Source organism: Myotis daubentonii, chromosome 1, assembly GCF_963259705.1.
Source record: "Myotis daubentonii chromosome 1, mMyoDau2.1, whole genome shotgun sequence".
Taxonomy (NCBI): Eukaryota; Metazoa; Chordata; class Mammalia; order Chiroptera; family Vespertilionidae; genus Myotis; species Myotis daubentonii.
This window is the reverse complement of record NC_081840.1, coordinates 35512393-35539675: the sequence shown is the minus strand read 5'-3', so window position 1 is coordinate 35539675 and position 27283 is coordinate 35512393. Positions and strand designations below refer to the sequence as shown.

Genomic DNA, 27283 nt, shown 5'->3' with positions numbered 1-27283 from the left:
TATAATTTGCTTTTTAAAAATATGGTGTAGGGGCAAGTCTCAAAGACGCACCCCGGTGGGCCACAGTTTGGAATTCAAGCCCTTTTTCATTGACTGCGATCTGGACAATGATTTGCTTCAACAAACAGAATGTAGGAGCGATGCAGAGCCTGTCCCATGATTACCCTTTAGAGGACTGGCAGCTTCTCCTTCCTCCTCTTGGAACATCTGTTTTTTGGAGCCCTGGGCTCCTCATTCACCACCTGGCTGGAGAGACCATGTGAAGGGGCTCTGAGGCTGTATGGAGAGGGAGTGAGGTCCACCTGTCTCAGTGTCCTGGTCAAGCCCTTGCTGCTGGCTGACTTCATCTTCATGAAAGACTTCACAAGGGACCAGCAGAAGAACCACCCAACCGAGCCCAGCAACCCACAGAAGAGTGTAACAACATGTGGCTGCTGTTTATGCCCCTATGTGTTAGGCAGTTGGTTATGCAGCATCACTAACAAACTATGCCACACCTGCTAATCATAAGACTTCAAATAAAAAGCAAGTGAATTGGCTCCCTCAGAATAATTCATATACTAACTTGAAGAGTTTTTACGGGAAAGGAAGCCTTCAGTGCTCTGAGAATCTAGGTTAGTGAAGAGCATTCTTATTCTCGATCAAAAAACTCGTCAAAAGGTGGGATTCTCTCTGTCCTGGTCCTCACCAGGGCTCGTGGTTTCTTCGTGACTTCCCCCAGCTCCTCAGAGTCGGAGCTAGAGCTGTCCCAGAGCGGCTGTCCCCAGGCCTCTTGTTCACGGAGCCATGTTTCCATTTTGCCAATTTTCCGGGGACCATAGTCATTCCTTGAATGATGTTCTAAAAAGTCTGCATTCTGTGAATTTCCTACAAAAAATTAAAAGTTGATTTAATTAATTCCCCCCTGACAATGGTGTATTTGTTTAAGTGCCTGTTTTTGTATGAACACAGAATAATCTGTTTGGTATTTTTAAAAATATATACACATATACAGGATTCCATCTGGGGAAGCATTCACAATGTTTCTCTTTTCCTTTTTCTAAAAAAATTTAAATCTTCTGAAAGGCACAAGAATACTATACCTGTATATATACCTGTACACTCCAACTCACCAACAACATTTTGTCACTATATATGTACTTTTCAGTTGATCCATTTGAGAATTAGTTGTAGAGTCACTGCCCCCCAGCGCCCATCACCACAAATCTCCTAAGAACAAAGGCAGGAAGGAGAAAAGAAAAAAAGAAGAAAATCAAGGAGACTAAGAAGCCCTGGCAAGATACCTCAGCTGGTTAGAGCATCGCCCTGATACACCAAGGTAACGGGTTTGATCCCTGGTTGGGGCACATACAAGAGTTAACCAATGAATGCAAAAATAAGTGGTCAACAAATCAATGTTTCTTTCTTTCTCTCTCCCCTCTCTCACCATCCTCTCTCTCTAAAAAAACAAAACAACAAACAAGCAAAAAAGGAGACTGAGAAACAGAAAATAAAATACAATGTATGATCCTGGTTTGGATCCTGGATCTAAAAAAGAAAGCACTAACAGAGAAACAAAAAGTAGCCATAAAGAGCATTATGGGGATAACCATCGACACATACGGACCAAACATTAGAAAATAGCATGTACGAATGTTAACATTTGTAAGTGTAATAATTGTATTGTGGTTATGTAGGAAAGTTGCCCTTGTTCTTAGAAGAAGCTTAAAGAAAACTACTAAAATACTAAGTAAATAATAGCACAGGTGTCCAGATAAGACCAGAATTGTGCAGGTGACAAATGATGTATTTAGGATGACACTTCCCTGAGGTATATAGTTATTTTCACTATAAGATATCAGTTCCATCTTTCTTCAGTTGTGTCCATATTCCCATGCATTTACATGACACTTTACATTTTATATATGCTTTCCCGCAGATGTATATTAATTTTACATAAAACCTACTTGGTGACATGCTTTATATTCCCATTTTACAGATGTGGAAATTGAGGTTTGCAGAGATTAAATGACTATAATTTAGCTGTAATCTCTTTGTCTATAGAATAATCTCATGTAGACAAATATATATCTAATAATTATTGAGAGATACTATGTACCAGGCACTGTTCTGGGAGCTAGAGAAGGTCCCTGCTCCCATTTATTACAGTTAATGAATGTCCTGGTGGGGCTCAAATGAAAGACCTTGATTCCAAGTCCATGCCTTTTTCTACCCACTACATATGGCTTCTGGAAAGGGCAAGAGCAACACAAACATCTTAAAACTCATAGAATTTTAAGCTCTAAAAAACGATGTTCACTTTGTGTTAGTTATGTATCATTTTATATATATACATATACAGTATATATAATTTATTATATAAATATATGTAAAGTGTGGGTGATTTCATTTTAAAGAAGCTGCAGAAAGAAAGAGACTTGAACTCTCACGTCAATTCCAAAAGAGGGAACGGAATAGGCAAATACAGCATAAAATCAGAGGAGATGGGTACAGAGGAATCTTAACTACCAGAATCTAACTAGCAGGATCCTCTTGTAAGTCTATGATCTTGGCTACACCCCATTTCTAGGAGAAAGCAAAGAGAATTGCTTTTAGAAGACAGGGGAAGAAATCAAAGACACTATTTTGGAATAAGTAAAAAGGAATCATTAATCCAGCATGTGCCTACTGCTGTGGTGAAATCTATAGGCTTTGCAGAGGGCAGCCTGCTCTTGAAAGATAAGGTTGAGGAGTCACAACCTCTATATTTGCAGAATTTCCCACGGTTGTCCTGGACGGAGCTCCAACGAGGCTGTACAAGAGGGTGGGTGAGAGAGCACACTTGGGAGTCAGAAGGACTTGGCCTTGAATATTGGCTCCATTACGTAGGGCCTAATAGTAACTCCTACCTTATAGGTGATGTGAGGATTAATGCATTTAAGGGCAGACCACAGTGCCTGGCTTATAGTAAGCACTCCATAAACCTTTGCCAGAGAAAAATGAAGCAGCTCAGAATAGCATGGGGAAAGCAGGAAAACCCCATCACCATGTGTCACAGTCTCCCCTGAGCCTCTCCAATTCTGGAGCACCTCCCAAAGACTACACCTGTGTTGGTTTTCCTTGGCCTGATCTCAAACAATGAGTCTCTGTGTCTAACTGTAGCTGAGGCACTTTTCTTACTTGTTTTGCCAATATTTTTTTTAATTGTAAAAGTTGTTTTTCTGCATGATAACACGGCATATTTTATTCCGGGACTCAGGAGTATAGGTTACATAGATGCCTCAAGTAGATTTTCAATGATTCAGCCTGTTCTTATTGCATTAATGTATTGATTAAGCATCTCGTTCTGAGCAGGAGCAGGATCTCTTTCAGCTGCCTATTTTGCTCTTAGAAGCCCAAGACCACCAGAGGCGTGGCCAGCATCTCCCTAGAGCTCTCAGTGGTCAGTCTTGCTGAGGTGGGGATTTGGCCCACAGCAGGGCAATCTAAGAGGGTAGACAATCTTGTACATTTGCAAGGGTGGGCTTGCCCTGGAGCAATACAGACAGGGCAAACTTTATGGGGCTCTAATTGGTGGGGCAACATAGCGCAGGGGTTACGTATGCAGATATCTGTTGGAAATCACACCGCAATCTGAGGCTGTGAGCAATCTGGGCTGACTGCGGTGTGGGGCTGGGTAGGAGATGGCAGGAGATGAAGCCAGGGAGGGAGTTAGACTTTGTCCTCAGGCTGATGGGGACTCACTGAAGGATTTCTTTTAGCAACACAGTGAGTTGATCAGATTTGCATTGTATAAGGCTCCTCCACTCTGAGTGCAGTACTTCTAGAACATTATTGTGCAGGGGAACCACTTTGGAATCTTGACAAAATGTGGGGCCTGATTCAGTCGGTCTGGGGTGGGGTCTGAAATTCCGCATTTCTAATAAACTCCCAGGTGATGCAGACCCTGCTGGTCTGTGGACAATAGACCTGTGGTTCTTAAACTTTACAGGCATCGAATCACCACGGTAGAGGGTGCTAAACCCAGATTGCTGTGCCCATCCTGCAGTTTCTGATTCAGTCACTCTGGCTGGGGCCCTAACACGTTCCCAGGTGAGGCTGGTGCTGGAGGTCTGGGGACCACACTGGGAACCACTGAAGTGGAGGGCTGATGTGGGAGGGTGAGACCTGAGTGAGGAGTGCAGTCAGGAGGCTGTCGCAATAGCCCTGGTATGACACGATGGCCTAAAGGCGATATGGGGGATGGGAGACAGAAGGGAGATTTCAGCGCTAGGCGACCTCAACAGGACTTGGCGACTGACCAGCTGCCAGGAGGGGGAACAGAAAGGCCGGAAAGGCCCCAGAGCACGGAGGCCTCGCTGAATGCATGGATGCAGCAGGGGCAGGCTTGGATTCAGTTTAGATATGCCGAGTGTGCTGTGGGGGGAAGAGTGGGCCGGGGGTGAGAGTGTCTGCATGTGGCACCCAACCAGCTGATACCCATTTCCCGTTTAATATATCCTCCACGTGCTTTATTCTCTCTCACCACAAGGTGAGGCTCTCTGGCCTTTTTCCCTCCTAGGGATGGAGCGAGGATTGCCAATAATGCATACAAAGTACAGCAAGCCTCTATAACAGTGATGGCGAACCTATGACATGCGTGTCAGAGGTGACACGCGAACTCATTTTTTTGGTTGATTTTTCTTTGTTAAATGGCATTTAATATATAAAATAAATATCAAAAATATAAGTCTTTGTTTTACTATGGTTGCAAATATCAAAAAATTTCTATATGTGACACTGCACCAGAGTTAAGTTAGGGTTTTTCAAAATGCTGACACGCCGAGCTCCAAAGGTTCGCCATCACTGCTCTATAAAGAAAGAAAGCATCTTATTACAGTGCTTAAACTTCTGCCTTTTCTTCCGGGCCATCCAAATGACATGATAACCTACCCACTATATTCCAGGAAGTAAGTATCAGCCGGGACCTCAGGCTGTTTACTGACCTCCTACCCTAACAAGTTCCTACCCGTACCCCTGAAAGTTTATTTGGTGATGATTGAAACACTTGAAATACTTTATTTTACTGAAAAAAACGACATGGCTCACCTGGACTTGGGTTTAAGGTTTCATCAGGCAACACGGTTAGAAAGTCACCGTCATCTCTGGGGATGCTGTCAAGGATTTTCTTGGCTGTGCTGTCCCTCGGTTTCTCCTTATTAATCCTCGCCTCCCTGTGAAGACTTTTCTTCAACTCCACTTGGGCCTGAAAACGATCAGTTATAAATGGTTCAAGTCCTCCCAACCCCCATCCCCACCCTCAGCTACTGTCACCAGAATAGGTCCATGGGTCAGCCACTTTGCCAGTTGTGTAATCATCTGTGGGCATCTGTGGTCCCCTAATCAGAATAGGACTCTCTTTTTCCTATTAGAAGGCACAGAGTGTTTCTTTATGCACAGGTTTGTTAGGAGAAGGGAGAATATATCCGCCGTCTCAAAAAGGTGAGGACTTCTGTGAAAGCATTTCTCCGAAGGCTGGTTGATATAATTGGAATAACAGCAGACAGTGGTTTTAGGCTTATTCACTGGAGTGAGAAGTTTGGAGCCATACTGTACATGGCTTTGTAACAAGAGGTCTTTCTTGTAAGATCGCTCTATGGCAGTGGTCAGCAAACTGCGGCTCACGAGCCACATGCGACTCTTTGGCCCCTTGAGTGTAGCCACGAAGTTCCAATCACACTGTATGTGTGCACCCGCACATGGTATTTTGTGGAAGAGCCACGCTCAAGGGGCCACAGTTTGCCGACCACCGCTCTATGGCATACATTGCAGAGATGCTTCAGTATCAGAATAAAGACCAACCCCACACCACTCACCGCCCCCCCCTTTTTTTTTTACTAAACCAAGAAAAATGATCTAACCCATTTTTTCTTCTGGAGCCAGAATGTCATAGAAGCAAAAGTTTAAAAAGAGAGACCTGAGACACAGCTAGATCCTATGAAGATTGAAAACAGAGGAAAGACTTAGTTGGTAGGAGAAGGAATATTGCTGGTTCTTCCCAATTCCAGTAGTTGAATCTTTTGGATCTAATGGCTAGATTTAAAAAGACTGGAGATGAACCCTTAACTACCTTTATGTGCCAGGGCAGTTATCATGTTCAGTGACTTTGGTAAATATGATAGTCTTCTCATATTTACCTCTTGTCTTTTCCGGTTTATTTCCAGCATTTGCATCTTATGTAAATATTGTCTTTTCCCAGAAGTATACATTGGAATTTGCATCTTCTTTTCCAATTCCTGCTACAAAAGATGACACCTTCATTAGTGTGAGATAACTAGTTATGGACTCTGCAATCTAAACTTGAAATCCTTTTTGGAGCAGAACAAGATGAATCCACAATCGTAATCCATAGAGATCTCCTCTGATATCAAAGGCGAACCACGGCAGTTCCCAGATAAGACCTTTGTGTAGCTACCAGTGAATGGAGTGGCAGTTGGCAATGTGTGCAATGTAGTTTTTTAAGGTTCCTGTGGAGTGTTTCAGACCTTGAATGGACATATCTTTTCACATCTCATTTTGACAAGATATCACTTCCACTATCAATAGATGCTTATTACTATTTCCCCAGAAATGTGTTCTGGTTTGATGAGACCAACCTCTCTCTCTTTCTCCCTATCTCTTCTACCACTGACTACTTGTCTGGCTATGAAATTAGAACCTATTTATACAGAGTGTTCCCCTATATACCAACATAAGCTCTGGTATATTACAATTTAGGAAGGACTTGAAGTTGATTATTTGTGACTTTGGTGCTCTTCCCATAAACTCCAGTGGGACAGTGTTGACAGTCATTGAGGGCAATCAGGGGTGATGCACACTCATTTACCACCAGATGCGGTTCAGTGATGTTTTATGGTGGCCTGTGGACAATGACTGTGTTCACTGATGTGAGCCTCAGGGAGAGGCCATCTCCTGAGGTGCTATCAGCCTCACAAACATGGCCTTGAGCAAAGGTGGGCAAACTTTTTGACTGGAGGGACACAATGGGTTCTTAAACTGGACCGGAGGGCCGGAACAAAAGCCTGGATGGAGTGTTTGTGTGAACTAATATAAATTCAAAGTAAACATCATTACATAAAAGGGTACGGTCTTTTTTTTTTTTTTTTAAGTTTTATTCATTTCAAACGGGCCGTAGTTTGCCCACGGCTTGCCTTGAGGATCCAAAACTACCTGGACATCTTCTACCAAGTGAGCCAGCACACAGCAGTATCTAGCTGGTTCCAAAATGAATCAGGAGTAGAAAGTGTTAGAAATCTGCTTCTACCTCACATTTTACATTTCTGCACGAGGGAAGTTTTCTCAGCAGAGTATGACAAGTTTATAAAAAGAAAGAATTTTACAGTAAGCCCTTTCCAGGATGACTTTTTGGTGCGTTGTAGTATGATTTATCCTGAAAACTGAGAACAAAGAGAAAGTTTTAGCCGAGTGGAAGAAATGAAAGGGAAGAGTTATGCTGGACTTTCCCACATATTTGAACACTTCTAGAGTCACCAATTTCCAAGTACAATTTCTCTGTCTCTTCTTCTTCTCCCTGTTCCACCAGGAAGCGGAGAAGGGCCAGGGGTTCACCTGACAGGCAAGAGCAGTTGCCAGCAGGAGGCAGGCCCAGGAGAAGACAGAGGGCTTTATCAAGTTCTAACACTGAATAACGTAATAGTGTGATTTGCTTTGAAGTCCTCTGTGCAGGGAGTACATGAAAAGGACGGCCCACCCTCCAGTTACACCCACCCCCTCCGAGTACCACTGCAGTTCACCTTTGCTTTGCGAGTCGTCCTGGGTTCTCGCTGGCTCAAGATCCTTTCAGAAGTAATTACTTGTGGCAGGTCAATGGGTTCAAGCTTCTAGAAGCCCAACATTTAGAGCATTCAGCATTCCTCGAGCCATGAGATGATGAAACATAAAAACCAGGCATTAAACTATCTTAACACTTTGCGAAAGCAGCACTTGCTCTTGAGAGCACACAGAGAAGGCAATTTCAATGGGATCACAGTGGTATTCTGGGTTCTATATGGTTCTATTGCCCTATGGTCAGTGACTTATTGATCTAAATAGTGGTCAGAGAGTTAAAAGACTAAGAATCCTTTTCTAGCTGCATTGAGAGACCATGTCTAAAGTTATCGAATAATGAGGATCTTAGAGTATTAGAGATGAAAGACGCACCAAGAAGTTATTTTCTTCATCCATTAACCACCCAGCTGAACTCTTCTGGTTCTTGGAGAAGTGACGTATTTTAACATCTTCAGAGGAGCTCCCTTATCCTCCTCAATAATAATCGGTGGTGCTTAAGAGGCACACGTGAAACGGAAGTTCAGGGTGCTAGCAAATCTTAGGCATGACTTTTCCTAGCGGGGGTTGGCTTCATAGGGAAAGTGATGCTGGAGTTTCAAGGGGTCACTAATTGGGCAGCAATTGATGAGCCAGTAGCTCTGCCTCCAGTCCTACTTGCCTCAGAGGACCGGCTGCTCCAGAAGCTAGAGTGCTGGGAGGAGACTGAGTAGGCAGGGACATAAATGCTGCCCTGCTCACACCGCCATGCAGTGAAGGACCTGGAGGGCCATGGAGTTCATTGCTTCACTCAGTGAATACCTATTGAACAATTGCCATATGCCAAGCATGGGGGTACAGTGGTCAACAAAAATGGGCATGGTCCCTCATGGAGCTTACAGTCTATGGGGGAGGAGGATCAGATATACTTTCGCTTGTGTGATTATTTGATTAAGAATTACAAACTAATCAGCACTTGAGGGAAAAGTCTGCAGGGCAGGACTATGAAAATATATTATTCCTGGAGGACTCCACCTCAGAAATGGGTGGTATTATGAGTTGAATTGTGTTCCTTCTCCCAAATCTATACGCTGAAGTTCTAACCCCTAGTACCTCAGAATGTGACTTTATTGGGTAATGGGGTCCTTGCAGATATAATTAGTTAATATGAGGTTATACGGGAGTAGGCTGGACCTTTAATTCAATATGTTGGTGTCCTCATAAAAAGAGGAAATTTGGAAGATCACCATGTGAAGATCAAGGTGGACATTGGAGTGATGTTTCACAAGAAAAGGAATGCCAAAGGCTGCCAGCAAATCATCAGAAGCTAAGAGAAAGGCATGGAACAGACTCTCCATCCCAGCCCTCAGAAGAAACCTACCCTGCCAACACCTTGATTTCATACCTCTAGCTTCCAGAACTGTGACATAGTACATTTCTGTTATTTTAAGTCACACAGTTTTTTACACTTCATGATTGTAGCCCTAGAAAAATAATACAAGAGGGAGAAGGGTAAGGAGGCAGTCCCCAAAAGTTTGCTGAAGAAGTAATTTTCAGCAGAAGTTGGAAGGTTGGAAGTATTAAGAGGACGAAGGTTAGGAGAGTGCATGAGCTATTGAAGGAATTGCAAGAAGTTGGCTGCAGTTCAGAGTGAGAGGAGAGCCGCTCAAATGAGGCTGGAGAGGGAGGCAGGGGTCAGCTTATGCCAGGCCTAATAGGGTAGTATCAGATGTTGGTTTTCTTAAGACTATGCGCAGCCATTGGCACATTTTAAGCAAAGTAGTGACATGGTTGCTACAGTTGTTTTTAAAAATGATCACTGTAGCTGAAGTGTGGAAACTAAACAACTAAAGAGAGTAGTGGTGGTGGGGGGGGGGGGGGGGAGGGGGGCGGCTGTGGCTCCTGGAAGGACACGTGATGGACTCTACAAATATTTAAAACTGACCAAACAGGATTCATGATGGCTGGTGAGGGTGAGTGAAGTGTCCAGATGATATTCAAATACAAGGTACAGATAGTGTTATCAGTCACTGAGATGGGGAATTCTAGAGGAGGACCAGGTTTAGGTGGAATATAGCAGGAAAATACAAATTCGGTTTAGAGCAGGTTGTGTTTGAGAAGCCTTTGAGACATATCAGTGTAGATGTTGAGTAGATGTTGAGGTGTTGAACAAGCATGGAGTTCAGAGGACAGGTCTGTGCAGGGGGCCATTCCTGGGTAAAGCAAAACTGAAGCCATAGTCATGGGCGCGTCAAGAATGAGAAGAGCAGCGCCAAGGAGTCCAACACCGAGAGGCTGGTGTGTGAAGAGGAAATGGCCAAGGAGACAGAAGTGATGGCTCGGGTAGCAGGAGGGAACCAGGATGCCACGTGCTGCAGCAAACAATGTGAGCGCTACTCCCTTAGTCCACCATGAAAGGCAAATCCTAACATCTTCTGAAATTATTTTTCATTGTAGTCTGATTTGTTGTATTATCAAGGCGTAGTTCTGGAAGCCAGTGGTAGCTTCCAAGAGTGAAAAGAGACAGAGCGAGACCACGGGAGTTGGACGCTGAGCATCCAGCACTCATAGTGGGAGAGTGACATGTGCCTCCTGCTACTTCCCTATGGGACCGTTCCTGGTCCCGGGCCTGGGCCTGGGCTGTTCCCGGGAGGGCAGCCAGCATGTCCTTCTGCTAAAGCAGCCTAACGTGAGGAAGTAGCTTTTTGTTTGTTTTTAACATAGTGACTTAGCAAGGAGCTAATGAGAGGTGATCAATACTAGTAAGAGAGAGGTTTGTCTCTCTTCTCTGCAGAACACAAAGATGCAGGACAAATGGGACCTGCTGGCAGAGGAAGCAGCAGCTGGTCAAGTCAGAACCCTGAGGGGAATGGAGTAGAAAAGGAAGGGGGATGGAGACCAAGGGTCAAGGGATATCCAGGTAAATGGGAGGGAGAATCAGCAATAACTAGGGAGTTTGGGGGGGGAGGTGAGGAAAGAACAGGAAGTGTTTATGCTATCCCCTGGCGTGGTTCAGGATTTGGTTCTTTCTGGTGGTTAGGCCCAAATGCCTTTGCAGCCGCTATTGTCCATCGTGCTCAGGGTCACAATAGGTCATCTCATTCAGTTGTCATGGGAACCCTGTGGATGATGATGATGATGGTTCCCCATGTCAGAGAGGTTAGTGATGTGTCCAAAGTTGCATAGCTAGTAAGTGGCAACTCCAGGATTCAAACTCAGGTCTGTCCAGTTCTGAACTTCATGCTTTTTTCCTCTACTACTTGTTCCTAAACCTGATTTATCACTAGAAACTCTGGGAATTAAAAGAAAAAAGTCCTGAGCAATTCATTGGGGATTGAGATTCAACAGATATGGGCTATGTTCTGGCAAAAAAAATAATAGTATATACGTATATTTGTGTGTATGTTTAATTAATAAACTTTATTTTTTGAGCAGATTTAGGTTCACAGCAAAATTGTGCAGAAAGTAGAGCTCTCATATACCTTCTGCTCACAACCTCTCCATTATCAACAGCCTGCACCAGATTGGAACATTGATCACAACTGATAAACCTACAGTGACATATCATTATCACCCAAAGTCTTTAGTTTACAGTAAGGTTCACTCTTGGCGTTGTACATTCTAATGGGTTTGGACAAATGTATAATGACATGAACCTACCATTGAAGTACCATATAGAGGTGGTTATATTACTCTCCAAATCCTCTGTGCTCTGCCTATTTACTCATCTCTCTTTCCCCCTAACTCCTGGTGACAACTGGTATTTCCATGACTATCTCTATAGTTTTACATTTCCCAGAATGTCATAAAGTTGGAATCACACAGTGTGCAGTCTTTTCAGATTGATTTCTTTCACTTAGTAATATGCATTTACGTTTCCTCCATGTCTTTTCATGGCTTGATAGGCACATTTCCTTTTAATGCTAAGTTATTCTATTTTCTGGATATATCACAATTTATTTACCCATTCACCTACTGAAGGGTATCTTGGTTGCTTCAAAGTTTTGGCAATTATGAATAAAGCTGCTATAAACATCTGTGTGTAGACTTTTGTATGGATATGAGATTTCGATTCATTTGGGGTAAATACCAAGGAGTCTGATTGATGTACCTGCAGTTCTGATATTCAATCTGCAGTTCTGATAAGGGTTAAGTAGCAGGTGTCTTCAAGTACTCTCTGCAAGCAATTACTTTCTTCCTGGCCATTGAAAAGAACCTAAGGGCTCACACTATTTCTCCCCAAAGGACACTAGATGGCAGCAACTAACATTGCAAATAGGATCCCTCTGTTAAATCTTTTTTACTTGACCTGGGAAGCACTGCAGAAAATATTGGTGGAAAATTGGCTTCTCTAAACAAAGTAGTCAAGTGAAGTGGCCTCGGAATTCTGGCTTCATATTTAGTTCCTTTTCTCTCCCTGGGAAATGGGATGCCTCACTTCATCATCTTCAGAGAGAATACAATTGACGGAATTACTTGGAGAATTGTTAGAATGACACTTAAAAAAAATTGTCTAAAGATTTCTGGATTATTTGGTTTCTCAAAACAAATTGTCAGGATAGCCAGTGGAAGTGTCACATAGGAGACAAGAGATTCAATCTGTTAGTGGTGACAAACACTAACCTGAGCTTCTATTTACTAGTAGGAGAAAGGTGGGCAGCGACAACTTGAAGAAAGTATAACGTTCATTTGGCACCGTGACTGAAGAATGTGGGCTCTGGGACAAAGGTCAAGATGTCCAAGACGGCCTTGGAGGAAGAAATCGTAAGGCCAAGGGGGAATTTCTGGTCAAGGCATTGCAAGGAGCTCACATTTTAATAACATTCATTGCTCCAAACATATAGCAATAAAAAAATAAAGCAGGAAACCAAAAAGATATGGTCAGTCTTTGATACAAGATATGTATCTCCCTGACTTAGAAAACAGAACAGAAAATTTGGGGGAGGCAGATCAATAAGGCATTTAGGATTCCTGATGGCTGTGAGTTATTTCTATAGGTTAAATGGGACCTAAGACTGCTCCATACAAGATGGGAAACTAGAGCCAGGCTCACAGTTTCAACTCAAGGGCTGCATTATTCTTCACCCCTTTTCCTGGTGAAAAAAAGCTGCATCAACATGTAAGCTGAGAGATGTACCAAGAAATATAACAAAAAATATTACACAAGACCTCTGTTGAAAAATTATGAAATATTATTGAAATATCTAAAAGAAAATATAATTAAATGGAGATTTATGCCATGCTCATGGTTTCGAAGACTCAATATTGTAAACTTGGCTAATCTTCCCCAAGTTAATCTATTAATGCTGATAAGGTTTTTTTGTGGAACTTGCCAAGAAGATCCAAACTACACATGGAAAAGCAAAGGGCTATGGATAGCAAAAGATAACTCTGAAGAAGAATAAAGTGAAGGGACTTTCCTTATTGAATATAAAAACTCGGTTTAAAGTTAATAGCTACGACAGTGTGGAATTCCCGCGCAGATACCAAGTAGACCAGCACAACAGAGGAGAGAGTCCAGAAACAGATTCATGAAGCTTTGGATATTGGATATATGACAGAAGTAACATTTCAAATCAATGATTTCAAAAGAATGAATGATTCTGTAAAGAGTGCTGGGGCAATAGATTAATCAAATGGGGAAAAAGTAAAGTTAGATTTCAACCTCACACCTGCACACAAATGAATTTCAGATGGATTAAGACCTAAGTGTGAAAAGTTAAATAGTATAAATGTTAGAAATACAAAATATCTTTACGAACTTGGGAAAGAGAATAATTAGTCAAAATACAAGAAATACAAAACATAAAGGTTAAGATTGAGAAATCTGACATTAAAACTGGAAATTCATGTGTACACACGCCCATGCATGCGCATGTGCCAAATGAAAAAGCAAACCGTAGATGAAAAGAAGATATTTGCAGCACAGGTCATTGAAAAAGGACCAGGTCCCATAAAGAATTCGTATGAATCACAAAGAAAAAGCTGATAGAAAATTGGCAAAGGACCAAAAAGGTAAAGAAAAAGAAGTTTGTGACAAATTGTCTAATACCCAAAGCAGCACAGACCACCCAGGTCAGAGCCATCCTCCGTATCTCTCATCACCAGCCTTTGTGCTCATCTTTCTCTCCTCTACTCTTCATTCATTCATTCATTCATTCATTCAACATTTATTCAACACATACTTATTGCTCACCTACTACCTGCCATGTACTGTTTTAGATACTTATATACAATATAGAAGACAACAGACAGAAATCCCTGCTTCTGTGAAGATTATATTCTAGCATTGGGGTTGGGGGAGGGTGAAAAGGCACTGAAGAAAATACACACCGAACATAATAGGTAAGTAAATTGCTTGTGTTGGATGAAAATAAGTGTTCTGGGGGTGGGGGGTGGGTGGGGAATAGTGAAGGGCCAGGGCAATCAGGAGAGCTAGGGTGAGGGTTGCAATTGTCAATGGATTGTCAGGATAAACTTTCCAGGGAAGGTGAGATTTGAGCAAATCTTTGGAGATGAGGGAATCATTTGAGATTACCTGATGAAACACTATAGAGTGGGGTGGGGGTTGGGGTGGACATCTCCATCTTAGGCTGGATCTGAGATAGCTGGATGAGAAGGTGAGTCAGGCCAGAAGGGACAGTGATGGTCAACTCTTCAGCACGGGGCAGGCACATTTGCTGTAGAGCTCCCTGGAAGAGGTTCTCAGATCCAAGCAACTCCAAGTTAGAGAGAACCTGAGTTCATGACCTGCTCTTTGCTTGAGGAGTAGATGTTCAGGAAGTAGGGAGTGCCAAATATGCAAGTCAAATTATTTAAGGTGCGATTCAACCTGGTTTAATAATTTAAAAAATACTTTTAGAATTTTCCCTGCCAGGGATTAGGCTATTAATTAGCATGTCATGGGAACCCAGCATTTATTATTCTCTCAAAAACCCATTTGTAGTGGAAAATGTGCTGAGTCTCATTTGTGAAAGATAATTATAGTTTCTATCTTTCAGATGCCTGCCAAGTTCCCAGTGATTTCCCTCTTCTCAGGGAGCTGCCTTCAGATTCTACATTTCCACTGCATGGCATACCCCCTGGTCATAGCTCTTTGGACCAAACCTGGAATCATGAGCAGAGCTGAGCCAATAAGATTTTTCTCTCTCTCAGGAATTTGGAATTGGAGCCAAGAGGGCCAGGCCACACTGTTTGACTGGAATGGTAAGATGCAAATTATTGGTCACATATCACCGATGGTCTTGAGGAGCTGAGAAATTTGATTTGCAGGGAGGGAATAAAGCAAATGCAGAGAGAATAGCACAGGGGAGACACATAGGAAGTTCTGCCTTTCAGGTTCCAAGGCACAGTTCTTCCCTGAAGTGCAGGTGCCTCCCAACTCTGGGGTTCAATAAAACACTCCTCTATCCTTATTATTCATCACATTTGTTATGTTGGTTAGACAATTGGACTTCCAATCTAGTGATGCTACAGGTCTCCAGCAGGGAGTGCACTTTGATTTTTTTTTCCCCACGAGGAACAAAGGGTCTCTTTCTTATTCATTGATCTGTTCATTCATTCACAAAATATTGTGGGGTATGTATTAAGTGTTAGTGACTGAAGATATAAGGCTGGATAACACATGGTCTTTGAGCTCAAATAATTCATTTGTCTGGATTTTTCTTTTTAAGGTGGTTTGGTTAGGATGTGGGGATGCAGTCTTTGAAATACCAGAGTTCTCTTTTTGAGCGTGATGGATTGATGTACTCTTTTAGCGTATTCAGGATTGTTAGGTATGAAAAGTACTTTGTGAACTACAGACTGCTACACACTTACTTTTCACTGGTTACTTTTCATTAAACAATATTTTAAGGCTTTTAATCGTTTGGGAAAAGATGCTTTTTTGTGTGACCAAAAGATATAATCAGATTAAATAATGATTGTGAGCTTTTGGAGAAAACAGGTAAATAAAAACCAACTGAAAACAGAAATAATGCCTAACAAATGAGCTCAGATACACCTGGGATTGGTCTAGTCATCTGGGTGAGTTGTGTAGCAGGTGGGATTTGGCTTTGATTCTTTTCAAACGTCAGCGGTAAATCCTGCTCACTGAGACACCCCCCCTTCTCCCCCCACCCCCACCCCAGCCCTGCTTTCAGCTGGTGCTTATTTTCAAAGACCCACTCATATCTCTTTCCCCTTCTACAATGAGAGTTCTGAGACTTTACAGTTCTCTGGAGAAAATTCATTAAATATTTATTAAGGTGAGTGCATTTAAAATTTGCTTTGCTGCCTTGAAATCCAATGTTCTCAATTTCAACAACCAGTTGACACTTAAAACAATAGAAGGGTAGGGACAGAAGGGCTGTAGAGATCATCTCTGCCCAGTTAAGAAAAAGGGCTTTGGAGACCTGATTGATATGTGGTCTCTGTTGTCCTTGTTAACTCTCTGAACTACATGTATACAACAAAGATAATGCTTCCTTTCTCATAGAGGGGTCTGAGGATTAAATGGATGACATAGATCAAGTTGTCTGGGGTGTCTCTGACTTGTAGTAGGTGAAAATTAAATAGTACTAGCTATTGTTATTGTTATCATTGTCTATTACAAGTGATTTCCCCATAGTCACTCAACTAATCAATGCAAGTTTCAGGTCCTTTGAGCCTCATCATGGCTATGTCTTTGGTACTATGCTTTCTCCTTTTGGTAGTGGCTTTCAAAAGTGAAATCATTACAAAAGGAAACTGAAGGAAAGATGGTCTTTGCATTGATAACATTCTCTTTAACATTACTGTCATTCTCGTTTGCTTGGTCCTTTTTAATATCCCTCTTTTATGATTATAGTTAAAAAGGGATGTGACCATTAAATTCCTATGAAGCTTTTTAAATTTATCTTACTTGAAGTCTTCGGGGTGGATGCCTTTTAATAATACTTGTTTCTCCCTGTTCCAGTGGGATGTCAAAATACATGGCCCTGGGCACTTGAAGGATTGGGGGAGAAGCAAGAAAAAACACATTAGAAACAATTTACTATTAAATAAGTTTAACAATTAGTTTTTAGACTTTGTTAACCAATTTTGTACCTTTTTAAAAAAATATATATGCCTAACCTATGGGTTGAATGTGGAGATGAAACATATAAAGCAGGAACCCTACATGAGAGCAAATGCAAAATATTAGCTTAGACGCAGAATTTAATTTCTGTTTTTCTCATTTCCTCTCCAAACGTATTGATGACAACCCAGCCAGTATGGCTCAGCAGTTGAGTGTCCACCGAGGAACCAAGAGGTTGACAGTTCAATTCTGGATCAGGGCACATGCTCGAGGTTGCAGGCTCAATCCCCAGTGCGGGGATTGGGGGTGGGGGGTGGGAGGTGGTGGGGGTGGTGGGGGTGGTAGGGGGCATGCAGGAGGCAGTCTATTGATATTTCTCTCTCATCAGTGTTTCTTACTCTCTATCCCTCTCCCTTTCTCTCTCTCTAAAAAATCAATAAAAACATATTTTTAAAGAAATGTATTGATGACAAATGTTATTCAAACACAGGATTTGGCATGAAAAATAGAAATGTATGGATTTATTTTAATTTCATTAAATCACCCCCAAATAATATAGGAAATCAGGATAAAATATAGCTTTAAGAAATAAAAATAAATTCTCTTTTTAGATGAACTAGATAGATAGATAGATAGATAGATAGATAGATAGATATTAGGTAGAGAGGTAATAAAGAAATGGAGCAAATGCCCTAACTGGTTTGGCTCTGTCGGCCTGCGGACTGAAAGGTCCCAGGTTAGATTCTGGTCAAGGGCATGTACCTTGGTTGCGGGTACATCCCCAGTAGGAGGTGTGCAGGAGGCAGCTGATGAATGTTTCTCTCTCATTTATGTTTCTAACTCTATCCCTCTCCCTTCCTCTCTGTAACAAATCAATAAAATATATTTTAAAAAAAGAAATGGAGCAAAAAATAAGAAATAATTAAAAAAAAAGAAATTGAGCATGTTTAATAGGAGTATGCAACGCTAAGCATTGTAAGTTCCTAATTAAATAGTCCCCCTAACTAAGGAAAGACATTCCCACAGTCCCTACTATAATATAGCATGTCAATATTCTTTCTTAATAAAACAACTTTGTTAGGAAACAGAGGCTCAAGAGCTCCATTGTGAATTGGATTTTTTTAGCTTGATTTTCCTGAGCCTTTGGGACTGCTACCATGACCAACACTGCTTGAATGAAGTTCTTGTCCTCTCTTCTTAACAGGCTGGAAGCATTCTGATTTCTAGATTCTTGTGTAGACTGTCCTACAGCTCCATGTTGCATTTTAAATGGAAAAATTCCTGGATAATTATGTATTTCTATCCTTAAGACACTTCAATGACCACCTTAAGCACTTTGCTCTGTCCTTATTTTCTTTTAAGAGATGCCAGCATAGTGAGCAAGACAGAAACAATAGCAATGGCAACTAAACACATGTGGGATTTAAAAATCTAAATATTTTCAGCAAAATTTTCTTCAGTAGCCTGACTCTTCTGTAATTATATACTATGATTTGAGTAATATCACTTCATTATTTAATTTGATTCTCCTGAAATGGCATAGGCATTGTCAGGTAGCTATTTTTATCCCTGATTTATAGTTGAAGAAAACGAAGGAAGTAAATTGCTCAAGTCATACGATTTGCTATTTGGTGGAGCTGCGGATAGAATATGGGCCCCTGGAAAATAGTGGTCAAAATGCTCACTATCCCCTAGTTATTTATTTTTAATGTGATTTTGCCATTTCAAAAATAAGAACATTTTCCAGTTGTGACTCTAATCCATTAGAATCAGCTTTTACCATTCAGATACCCAAATCTTAAAACTGGATAAAGGGGTTAGATTGTTTGTAAAAAGAGACTTATTCAATAAAATTAAGAGGAAAATTCCCATTCATGACCTTAGGAAGTTGAAGAGCATAAAAACCTAGGTCATGGGGAACGGGTCAAAGGTTGTCAGTTACAGAAAGTAGCTCTGAAAGTCATTCTAGGTAAGATTTCCGAGGTACCAACATAGATAGAAGGCTTTCTGGCCAAGTTGACCAACAATGGGAGCTTGATAATGTGTTATTGATCTAGAATGTGAAGAAAAAAGAAAATTACATACAAATATATGTGCTAGTATGTTTACATTATTCATGTACACATCTCTTCCCCAGTTAGAAATCTAGTAAAATATCCCAGAATAATTTATAGCCACTTCAGGCTTAGAGCTTCCTATCTTAATGGGGAAAAAAATGTTCTTAGTCCTGCGGATGACCATGAGAATATGGAGTTGGGGACAGAGTGACTCATCCACTCATCTGTATTGCAATAAATCAATTTTGTTTGGGGCGGTTTCCAAATTCACATTAGAGTGAACTCCCACAGTGCTGCTTTCAAAATAACAAAGTCTGAGGCATTAAACACGACTGGGGAGGACGATTTAAATTTAGAATCTGATGAACACATGATGGTCACAAGGTATCACACCTTTATCTAAATAATTGTAATTGTCTGGCAAAGCTAGCTGTAAACTAAACTGAAACAAAAGGATTTTTCCTTCTCATATGGAACTGGAGAGCATTATGCTAAGCGAAATAAGCCAGTTGGAGAAAGATAAATATCACATGATCTCACTCATATGTGGGATATAATGATCAACATAATTTGATGAACAAGAATAGATCGATCTAGAGACAAAAAGTGTGTGTGTGGGGGGGTGTTAGAGAGCAACTAAAGGACTTGTATGCATGCATATTAGCATAACCAATGGACACAGACACTGGGGCGGTGGGGGCTTGCGGCGGGGTGGGAATGGCTTGGGGGAGAGGGGTCAATTGGGGAAAAAGAAGACATATGTAAAACGTTAGACAATAAAAAATGATATTAATTATACTTAAAAAAAGAGAAAAGCCCTTTATGTAGTTTACACACCCATTCTAACGTACCCAGAATACTTAACAATTGACAGACATTCAATCTCCCATCAAAAGATGTTCCCTTATGTTTCTGTAATTGAGAAACTTTCTGAGATTATGGGGTTAGACAGGTAAACCTACCAATAGCTCTGCTTGGCACAAATACACAAATCTCACGCTGGGCTTCATGCTTACCTGCAGAATATCTTCCATACCAGGTCTCTCGTAGCGGGGGCAACTGCCCTTCCCAAGCTTTACTCCGGTCTTGCCGTCTGGCCAGGGAATATGTACTCTTTTCTTCCAGGTTCTGAGTGAATGCAAACTCCGCAGGACCAGCCGAGGGTGTCTCATCCTCTTTGTTTTGCAAAGGTGCCACTTTGATCACCCTAGGGTGAGCCTTAGAGTGGCTCAGGCCCATTTTACCTTAAAGACAGTCAAAGGAAAACCATGAGGGAAGTGGTGTGGGGCCTTTAACGTAGGTCGTTTTAATCAAAGTATTTCAGACGTTTAGCCCTGCTTTCCAAAGCAGATGTTTCCTTCCTGAAATCTTTGTAGGTCTACTTCACCACACACTAACCCTTCTGGCCACTTCCTGGGAGGTTGGTTTCCATGGAGACTTCCCTCCAGCTCCCACTTTGTCATTTCAGACCCAAAGAATTCAGTTAAACATTGACTTGGTTATGCTACTTTATGAAAGGCTCAGTGGTAGCAATAGAAACCTCTATTGATCATTAAACAAATCTCTAACCCCAGGAAGGCCATTAACAGAGATGGAGAGCAGAGGGTTAGAGAAGTCTTAAACTTGACCCTTTCATTGCATGTACCTTTAAACCCCACCTGTAAGAACTACCAACTAAGTAAGAATAGCTAAATCACCTTTGGACAGGAGGGATGCATGCTAATAATCTAGGGCTTAGTCAATCTTTAATTTTAACTGAAGAATTTATCTTCCAAATAGGTAAAAAAACAGCAGAATAGCTTAAATAATTTGATTTTTCTGTCAATAACTTGTGCTGGAAGCCGGTCCATCCTTGCTGCTTGACACAGTTGTTGCAGGGAAGAAACATCTGCACAGCATATGTTTCAAGGACCTGGCGTATATGGCATACTGTTCTTAATATGTTTGCTCCCCTTCTTGGTGCTATGTGTTTTAACCAAGATCACCTCTCCGAGAAAGGTTCTTTCCCCAAGTAGGGATTTTTCCCTGGAGTTAGGGAGGGAATAAAACCCCTTAACTAAGTGCCAGGCGGGTAGTTAATCACTTTAACTATGAACAATCACGCTTAAGCTACATAATCTTTACTCCCTGGAATGGAGATAAGAAACGCCCTAACCTTTGGAATAGAAATTGATAGGATTAAAATCAACTGGTATAAATACAGATGTAACAAGACAATGAAACACAGAACCTGGCTGGAGAAGCTGGCTGGAGGACCTGGCTAGAACCTGGCTAGAGAACCTCACTATGCTGATCATCTGAACACTGTCTCCATGTCATTCCTTCTTCGCCGACTCCGTCCACACCTTTGGGGAACCCCTGGACCTGCTGGGACTGGACCCCAACAAACTTGAATTGCCTTAGAAGAGATGAATACATTACAGGAGGATAGGGACACAATAGGAATTTTCCTCCAAGACAATGGGACAAACTTCTTGAATAAATGGTTCAAGTAAACCTTGGGTTTTAAAAGGTAGGCTATTCACTATGTTTTAAAAAGTAGGGGAGAAAAAGCACTGGAAATAAATGTACTGAAATGCTGAGTGGGGGTTTTTGAATTGTGGAATTATGTGTGATTATTATTTTAATTTTGTTATAGTTAGAAACAGAACTCACTTTCATGTTCTAATTGTTCATGTTCATCATAACCTTGTAGTGAAGTTCAAAGAAATTTTTTTCCCATTTTTGCAAAATTCATTATCTAAGAGGCTAACATGGGTTTGGAAAGTCTTGATAACCAATAGAGTTCATCTAAAAAGATGTTTGAGCTTAACCTTTTCCTACTTAATTCCCTTTGCATTTTACAACCATGTTCTCTGTGGCAGAGAGACTTGTAAGAAAGAATCATATGTTAACAGTATCTACAAACAAAATTATGATAAAGATGAAGATATTTGAACAATATCTAGCATATTTTTTTTTGATACAACCAATTTAAGTATTTCTAAGGGCAGGGTAAAGTATTGCAAGTCATCAAATGAATGAGAAATTACATGGGGACTTCATGGATCTGGATCAGGGAGAATTCCACTCTCATATTCTTTACTATTATCTAATTTTGAGAGATTGTATGTGTGGAGAATATCAGTCTTTGTGAGGAAGTTGGTTAGTTGTTGAGGAAATTATTTTAAAAATGAAGATTCACACCCTGGTTGTTTCTTTCTTTTTTTTTTTGGCAGAAAATTTGGTTCCTTTTTATTTTTATTTATTTTTTAAAAAATTCTTTATTAGTTAAGGTATTACAAATGTGTCCTTATCCCCCCCTCCCATTAACCGCCCCCCCCCCACACACTCATGTTCTCATCCCCCTGTTGTCCATGTCCATTGGTTTGGCTTATATGCATGCATACAAGGCCTTTGGTTGATCTCTTCCCCTTACCCCCTCCCTCCCCTACTTTCCCTCTGGGGATTGATAGTCTGATTGCTGTTTCTCTGTCTTTGGATCTGTCCCTGTTTATCAGTCTATGTCAGGGGTGGGCAAACTTTTTGACTCGAAGGCCACAATGGGTTCTTAAACTGGACCGGAGGGCCGGAACAAAAGCATGGATGGAGTGTTTGTGTGAACTAATATAAATTCAAAGTAAACATCATTACATAAAAGGGTACGGTCTTTTTTTTTTTTAGTTTTATTCATTTCAAACGGGCCAGATTCAGCCCGTGGGCCGTAGTTTGCCCACGGCTTGTCTATGTTGTTCTCTATAATCCACAAATGAGTGAAATCTTTCTCTGACTGGCTTATTTTACTTAGCATAATGCTCTCCAGTTCCATCCATGCTGTTGCAAAAGGCAAGAGTTCCTTCTTTTTTACCGCAGCGTAGTATTCCATTGTGTAGATGTATCACAGTTTTCTAGTTTGTTTCTCCTTTTATTACTAGCCACCACTGTCACACCTTGTAACTTGCTCAGATTACTTAACACTTCCATGCCTCAATGTCCTCATCTATAAAATGGGGTTCACAATAATTTATGAAGAAAGAATCAATTGATTCTCTTTATAGCTCTTAGCCAGCATTCTTCTCCTGAGGAAGTATTGCTACATGTCTCCATGTAACAGGATAGTCCTTATTACCCACTGGTCAGAATCTATTAAAATAGACATATTCCTGTCTAAAGGAGTTTACACCTAAGTATAGAAAAGAACAATGAAGAAAGGGTAAATTAATTGGGTCTATTTAACATCAATGCTTAAGGACTATCATTTAAAAAGTGCTCATGTGTTGGGAGAATTTTTATTAGAATGATAATAAAAATATTTTCAATTTTATTAAAAGAGGAAAAGGAGAATTTAATGTCATCTATAGAGTCTTTTATAAGATACTAGAGGCCTGGTGCACGAAATTCGTGCACTGGGGTGGGAGGGTTCCCTCAGCCCTGCCTGTGCCTTCTCACAGTCCAGGATCCCTCTGGGGATGTCCGCCTGCTAGCTTAGGAGCGGGCCTAAGTCAGCAGGCGGACATCCCCCTTGCAGTCCAGGAGCCCTTGGGAGGATGTCTATCCACCTACTCACTGCTCTTTACCACTCAGCTCACTACTCCTTAGCATTGCTGTGGAGGCAGGAGAGGCTCCCCCCACCGCCGCTGCGCTTACCAGCCGTGAGCCCAGCTTCTGGCTAAGTAGCACTCTCCCTGTGGGAACGCACTGACCACCAGGGGGCAGCCCCTGTGTTGAGCATCTGCCCCCTGGTAGTCAGTGCACGTCATAGCGACTGGTCGTTCCACCGTTTGGTCAATTTGCATATTAGCCTTTTATTATATAGGATAATTTATTAACCACAACAGTCAAAAAACATTAAAAAGCTCTCACCTACCCAAATCTTGCCCACTCCTCAGACATTTTATAATGATCCTTCCTCAGTTCAAGAATGGTTATGGCCCTAGCCGTTTTGGCTTGGCTCAATGGATAGAGCATCAGCCCTTGGACTGAAAGGTCTGGGGTTGGATTATGGTCAAGGGCATGTACCTCTTGAATATGAGAGGCAACCAATTAATGTGCCTCTCTCACATAGATGTTTCTCTCACTCTGTCTCTCCCCCTTCCCTTCCACTCTCTCTAAAAAAAACAAATAAATAAATCAAGGGAAAAATATCCTCAGGTGAGGATTAACAACAACAGCAACAAAATGGTTATGGATATGCATTGCTGATAAAATACGATGTTGTTTGTAATAGTTAGGGTTCATGAATACGTAATAAGAATATAAATTTATAAATCTCTTAAGATGAGGCAGAGAAGGGATTTAAAGGTAGTGCCCCAAAAAAACTTTATGAAAACACAGGGCAGAGAGGAAAGAGAAGTTGGTGGGAGAGGAGCAGGAACTGATAGCCACATGTGCTATTCCGCAGGTTAGGGACAAGAGCTGCCAGTTTGCAACCTGACCATGGCGTTCCCAAGGAGTGTCCTTGGACAAGCTCCAGTGCTCAGAGCTTTCTTGCCTTGGGTCGAGAACACCTTCCTTTGAGACATGGAGTGAGCTAAGCACCCATTATCCCCACTCCTAACACTCCTCTTTGCCTTTGCATTCAAACTGGAGGGAGCAAAGCTACGAAGCTGTGTTCTTAGCCAGAAATCTCTGCTTTTGTTCTTGGTTCTCTCCTGAATTGGGCAAAACTGTTAAGGAAGCTTGTTTAGTGGACTTAAATTCTATAGTAGTGGGAATGCAGACTGGTGCAGCCACTGTGGAGAACAGTATGGAGTTTCCTCAAAACAATAAAAATGGAACTCCCATTTGACCCAGTGATCCCATTCTAGGAATATATCCCAAGAAACTAGAAACACCAATCAGAAAGGAAGTATGCATTTCTACATAGCAACACAATTCACCATACCTAAGATTTGGAAACAGCTTAAGTGCCCATCAGCAGATGAGTAGATTAGAAAACTGTGATACATCTACACAATGGAATACTACCCTGTGGTAAAAAAGGGAATTCTTACCATTTGCAACAGCATGGATGGAACTGGAGAGCATCATGCTAAGTGAAATAAGCCAGTCAGACAAAGATAAATATCACATGATCTCACTCATTTATGGAATATAATGAACAACATAAACTGATGAACAAAAACAGATCCAGGGACAGAGAAGCATTGATCAGACCATCAAACCTCAGAGGGAAGGTAAGGGAGGGTGGGGGTAAGGGGGAGAGATCAACCAAAGGACTTATATGCATGCATATAAGCCTAACCAATGGACATAGACACCAGGGGGTGAGGGCATGAGTGGGGGGATAGGGGGTGGGGGAGCAATGGGGGGATAGGAAACATATGTAATACCTTAATCAATAAAAAAAAAGAAGAAGAAATAGGGTTGACTCCTTCCTAAAAAAAAAAAAAAATCCTATAGTAAAGTTAATGCAGAGTCACAGGAGATGTGTGGATGTTTCTTCTCGCTATTAAGAGAAAGTCTACATTTGAATGATACAGGGCTTTAAGTCTAAGTTTGGTATCAGAGAGTGGTGAGGTGCCCTTTACACTTCCTTACAATTTTTATAACCAGATTTATACTATAATGTTTCCTCTGAGCCAGCAAGACAAAAGCTCCCCATCCCTGTGTGGAAACATTACTTATCTTTGTTCATAGGATTGTGATTTGATAGCTCTTGCCTTGGTTTTGATGGACTTCCCAGGCTCATCCACACTCCCTGGATCAGATAGCTCTTGGAGATAAGAAGCCTGGGGTAAGAAAGGTAGATTTTTCTGCAGATAGCTCACCAGGCACCATGTGAATCCAACAGGTAATGAATGGTGACTGCAATAGTAGTAGCAGTAGCGGTAGGTTCTAAGCAGCTACAGGCAATGTAAAACCACACAAATGCTTGATGGCTATGCACATTCACAAATGGTAAATTTTGAAATTTAAACAACCTAATATTAGAGAAATGTTTCTTTAATGGACTATGGACATATAAATTCAGATGCATTTAAATACATATATTTTTTAATTGATTTCATAGAATGAGAAAGAGAAACATCTATGATGAGAGACAATCATTGATCGGCTGCCTTCTGCATGTCCCCTCCTGGGGATCAAGCCCACAACCCAGGCATGTGCCCTGATCAGGAATCGAACTGTGACCTCCTGGTTCATAGGTCCAGGCTCACTCACTGAATCACACTGCTTGGGCTGGATGTTTTAGAATAGGCAGGTGATGGCCACTAAGATGATTTTCCTTGGCATTGGATGGCGGTGCTTTGATCACGTTGGTTAAATTGCCTTTTGATCCTTCAGCTTATGTGTGTGTTTTTTTGAGAAGGGTTTGGACAGAATTGAAAACAACATATGTATAAATCTTCCTTAGGGTTGGATTTAATTTCACACATGGGTTAATTACTAAGCATTGGCCATTTAGAAAGTGGGGTGTAAATCTTAAGTGTTAGGGGTTTCTTAAATTATGCTTCTAATAAAGTTATAGCCTTTTCTGCAATTGATCGGCAGTGGGTGAGCATCACTGGAGGCTTTTCAGTAATGTGAATTATGTGCTTAGATGCCAGCTAAGCAGAGTTGATGTATGACCAAACCTTAATTTGCCTCCCAGTGATTATTTCCTCTATATTTACCCATACATTGGGTGGGAGGGTGACCGTGCAATTAGACCTCCTTCGTTTGGAATTGCTGAAGCAAAACAAATGGGGAAAAATGTGAATTGAAGCTGCTTGTGTAAGCTGTTAAATAAGATCAGTTGAATCAAATATATATTTTTTACCCTTTAAATGCAGTCTGCAAGTGCATCATCGAATTAAATGCTCAAATCAAACCATCACATGCCTGCTACTCTGAAGATAGCCAGTGCATTGGTTTCTTAAAATGCATTGCTAATGGATTTAACTTAGGCCAAATCATATTTCTGTATTTTATTTCTTACTGGGAGAAAACAACCTTTGGCTATAATGACCAGGTTTCCCTTTGCCTTTCCCTTCATTTCCTCTTTTATTCTGTTATTTCCCATCAAATATAATGCCACTCTCACTGCTCTGGCCTTCGTCTGACAGACCCTTCCTTCCTTCCTTCCTTCCTTCCTTCCTTCCTTCCTTCCTTCCTTCCTTCTTTCCTTCCTTCATTCCTTCCTACAAGATTACATTGTAATTGTTGTCCATGGATGTTTGTCTCAAGAATTTACACTGAAATTTAACCTTCAATACATGCTCCCTCTCTGGTCTAAACAGTCATTCAGGATATAGGCCTAAATTAAATAACATACACTTTTCCCTAAGACAAGTGCCTATTCTTACTGATACCTACTGAAACCAAATTTTAAGTCCCTCTTTTTCTTTTGAAGAAATTTAACTGTGGACCCAGAGGTGAAGATGTGAACTTATAAATGTTAAGGCAGCACGAGGACAGGGTGGAGAGGAGTATAGTGAACCAGAAG

At 41.3% G+C, this 27283-nt stretch overlaps 1 protein-coding gene across 3 annotated transcripts; it reads right to left on the bottom strand.

The window, feature by feature from the left end:
* Nucleotides 1-616: 616 nt before the first annotated feature.
* Nucleotides 617-20286, bottom strand: CCDC198 (coiled-coil domain containing 198). Of its 3 annotated transcripts, none has more exons than XM_059695085.1 (6): nt 19893-20286; nt 16664-16746; nt 7773-7859; nt 6156-6257; nt 5068-5224; nt 617-867 (listed from the first exon to the last, which is right to left on the bottom strand). In XM_059695085.1, exons 1-6 carry the CDS (start codon nt 20113-20115, stop codon nt 632-634), a joined length of 888 nt encoding a protein of 295 aa, XP_059551068.1. In that variant the 5' UTR covers nt 20116-20286; the 3' UTR covers nt 617-631. The 3 variants fall into 3 exon arrangements, with proteins under 3 accessions (XP_059551068.1, XP_059551070.1, XP_059551074.1); XM_059695087.1 differs by having other exon boundaries at nt 6156-6254; XM_059695091.1 differs by lacking the exon at nt 16664-16746 and having other exon boundaries at nt 6156-6254; nt 19893-20026.
* Nucleotides 20287-27283: the final 6997 nt, after the last annotated feature.